This window comes from Belonocnema kinseyi, chromosome 7 (genome assembly GCF_010883055.1).
Source record: "Belonocnema kinseyi isolate 2016_QV_RU_SX_M_011 chromosome 7, B_treatae_v1, whole genome shotgun sequence".
In the NCBI taxonomy this organism is placed as follows: domain Eukaryota; kingdom Metazoa; phylum Arthropoda; class Insecta; order Hymenoptera; family Cynipidae; genus Belonocnema; species Belonocnema kinseyi.
The window spans coordinates 54,516,892-54,520,105 of record NC_046663.1 but is presented as its reverse complement, the minus strand read 5'-3'; the positions used below and the strand labels follow the sequence as shown (position 1 = coordinate 54,520,105).

General features: G+C 30.0%; 1 protein-coding gene across 4 annotated transcripts in view; it reads right to left on the bottom strand.

Annotated features, from left to right (window-relative positions):
- Positions 1-1,800: 1,800 nt before the first annotated feature.
- The window catches only part of LOC117177183 (choline/ethanolamine kinase), a 32,594-nt gene continuing 31,180 nt past the window's right edge, over positions 1,801-3,214 (bottom strand). For all 4 annotated transcript variants that reach the window (XM_033367705.1, XM_033367704.1, XM_033367706.1 and 1 more), the window contains exon 6: positions 1,801-2,131. In XM_033367705.1, coding sequence (XP_033223596.1) covers positions 2,027-2,131 — 105 coding nt within the window. In that variant the 3' untranslated portion in view covers positions 1,801-2,026. The remainder of the gene's footprint in view (positions 2,132-3,214) is intronic.

Here is a 3,214-nt window from a genome sequence, read left to right as displayed (position 1 = left end):
TACAGGAGTTTTCTACTGTTTTCAACGTGTATTACGCCAAAAACGTATTGCACGTAGGAAATATTCGAGTTACGCGTAACTGACCAACCCTGGTCAAGCGTCAGTCTACTAGCACCAGCTGCTGAAAGTGGGGTATAAAACACCCAGTGTGTACTTCGTGAGTAAAAAAATGAATTTTTGAGCAAATTTTTTGTTTAAATTTGATCGATTTTTGTTTACTTTCTAATGTAAGTATACCACATGAAGTGAAATCATAATTTTTTTCAATCTCTTGTATTTTTATAGTATTGCATGTCACAGTTCCTCAATTTTTATAATAATAAATCGATTTAAGAGCAAAAAAATCTAATTAATCGATTTATCATCAAATTGATTTTTCAACTGTGCAACTAAATATCTTTTTTGAAAACATCCATGTTGCAATATTTTTTTAGGAAAGTACACTATTTCAAAAGTAGTCATAAATTTTCAGGTTAAAATAATTAAAATTGCATGAGTTACGAATTTTGAAGCAAAAAAAAAACAACATTTTTTCACTTTTTACCAATAATTAAAACAAAATAAAGTAAATAATTGGCTATAAAGTCAACTCTATCTTATGAAAGATACCTTAAACTACATCGGATAATTTTATTGTGACAAAATATTCAATAGGGATTAAACAATACATTATTAAATACACTGGGGTCTTCAACACCCACGATGCATTTTACCGCGATTTTTACCATTTATGCACTTTGAGGGTTAAAAAAAGGCATATTTTAACCAACGTAAATATTTTATTGTAGTAAAATAAGTTACAAAACGATATCAGACACTAGAGCGTAATAAGTACAATTATTAAAAAATCTAGTTTGATTTTGTACATTATTGCAATAATCTAATCGTTAAGTAATCACGCGTTTTTCTCGGGAAAAACGAAAAATCGCATCAATATTATAAGTCGAAAATTTGAAGCTAAAGACTAAAAAATTGTAAATAAAAAAAACGGATTTTTCTTAAAAAGTTTGCTAGCCTAGTTCCTAATATTATTTTCTACTTGGGTATAAAATCAATAGTCACATCGGTCTTACATTTTCAATTACGTCAAATAGATACTGAGAAAAATAAATTTTAAAAATATTTCTTTGATCCTTTTTACCTTAAAAATACAAGACTCAGTACGGACTCGCGACCCGTACCACTTACAAAAGTATCAGAATCAATTACATTTCATGGGACGACTTGACAATTAATTTTAGCAATCGTAACGAAATACAATCTATAATACAGCACTATATTACAATTTCCAAGTCCACGTAGACGATTAAATAAATAGCACTTATGGATGAAGCAAATTCCGTATCAGAGTATAAAATTCGACTTTTTTCTTCGCTCAAACGATCCTTCGAAATCTACTTATCATTCATCGAACTTAATTCCCATTCACAGAATTCGTCGCATGCTAAGAGCAATTTTCATTCGGCATCTTTTAAGTACTGAAATCGAAAGACGTAGATTCAGAGCAAATTACAAATTTCACCTTGTAATGAGAATAATATAATACTTGAAAGTGTTTAAGCGTCCTTTTCCAATTATCTTACATCACTCAAATTTAATTGACACTCTGTCAGAGAGCATTTTGCATTGAAATAATGCCTGAACCGCCCAAATCGGATAAGTCACTTTCAAAGGACATGTGTGTACTTTCTTTTTTCTTAGTCACTGTACACTTTCTAGTCTTACTAGGTCCTGTACAAAACTCCAAACTACTCTATATCACATTCTCCTTCATATCAAACTCCTCTCTCTCTCTCTCTCTTTTTTTTTTTTTTTGTTCTATAACGACGCCGATGGTGCAGAATATTTGTTGTCGCTTAAGTCTCATTATAACAGTGTCATATCACATCGTTTCGGTTTCAGAATTTCAATTTCCAGATCATCTGCTTCAATAATCTTGCTGACTATTCCAGGTTCAAGGAACAACTGGTGCCAGGACTCCTTCCCATGGAGTCGAGAGTTCTAATCAGAGCAAATTCAATGTGACTCAGTCCAAATCCGCAACTTTTCTTTTAATTCCTCCATCTGGCCCTGAGGCGATCATCTTCTCCTTTAGGTACTGGTAGTTTCTTAGCCGCGATGCCGCGTAATCCTTCAACCAATACAGCAAAAAAAGAAAATGTTTAACAAAATTTGCGGAAGAAAATTTCATTCTGGAAATCGATAAGCATCAGCAAACCTTTTTGCACGAAATCTTTTGACTTTGAATCATACAGTAAGTAGGGAAAGGAAATTTGTATGTATCATTAAAAGAAAAATCAGGGTGGAAGTTTTAATGGAAAAAAAATTCCGGTCATTTCCCGGTTCGCAAACAATTTTTAAGGTCAATTTTTTTTTAAATCGAACTTTAAAGCAGTGTTTAGCATATCTTTAAAAAAAATTCCAAGTTTTCCAGGAGAAAAAATACATTTTTCCAGGAACAGTGAGAAATACTTTTCCCTAAAGACAGAAATTGTAGATCTAGTAGAAATAAAAAAAGGAGCACATGCAAAATTTTTCATACGCCCCCAAAATCTGATTTATGATTTAAGAATGTTTTTTCGTTTTTTTTTTATTTAATATTTAGAAATATCTCATTTTTTCAAACTTTAGCAACAGTGTAATGACATTTTTTTAAATCCAAATTTGAAGCGCTTTTATTTTTCAGATAATTGAATGTTTAAGAAGACAATTAGTTTTTTAAGAAAAAAAGGTGAATTTTAAATCCAAAAGGACGAATTTTCTGTCCCAACCAACGAATATTGAACAATATCGTTGATTTTTCAACCAAAAAGAATGAGTTTTTATCAAAATACTTTAATTTTCAACCAAATAGTTGAATTTTCAGCCTAATTTTTAATCCTCCAGTAAAAATATAAATTATTAATTTAAAAAAATAACATTATAGTTTCATTTTCCCACTGCAAATATTAATTCTCTGCCAAAAATATGTATTTTCAACGAACTAACTTAATTTTCAACAAACAAGTTGCGTTATTAACAAAAAAATTGGTATCTTTCTTTTACAGTGAAAAATACTTTTCACTAAACATAGAAAGTGTAGGTTTAGTGGAAATTAAAAAAAATGCCACATGCCAAATTTCCCATACGCCCACAAAATCTGATTTTATGATTAAAAAAAAAAAACATTTTTTTATTCGTTTTATTTAATTTAAAAATTTTTTTTTTAAACAAA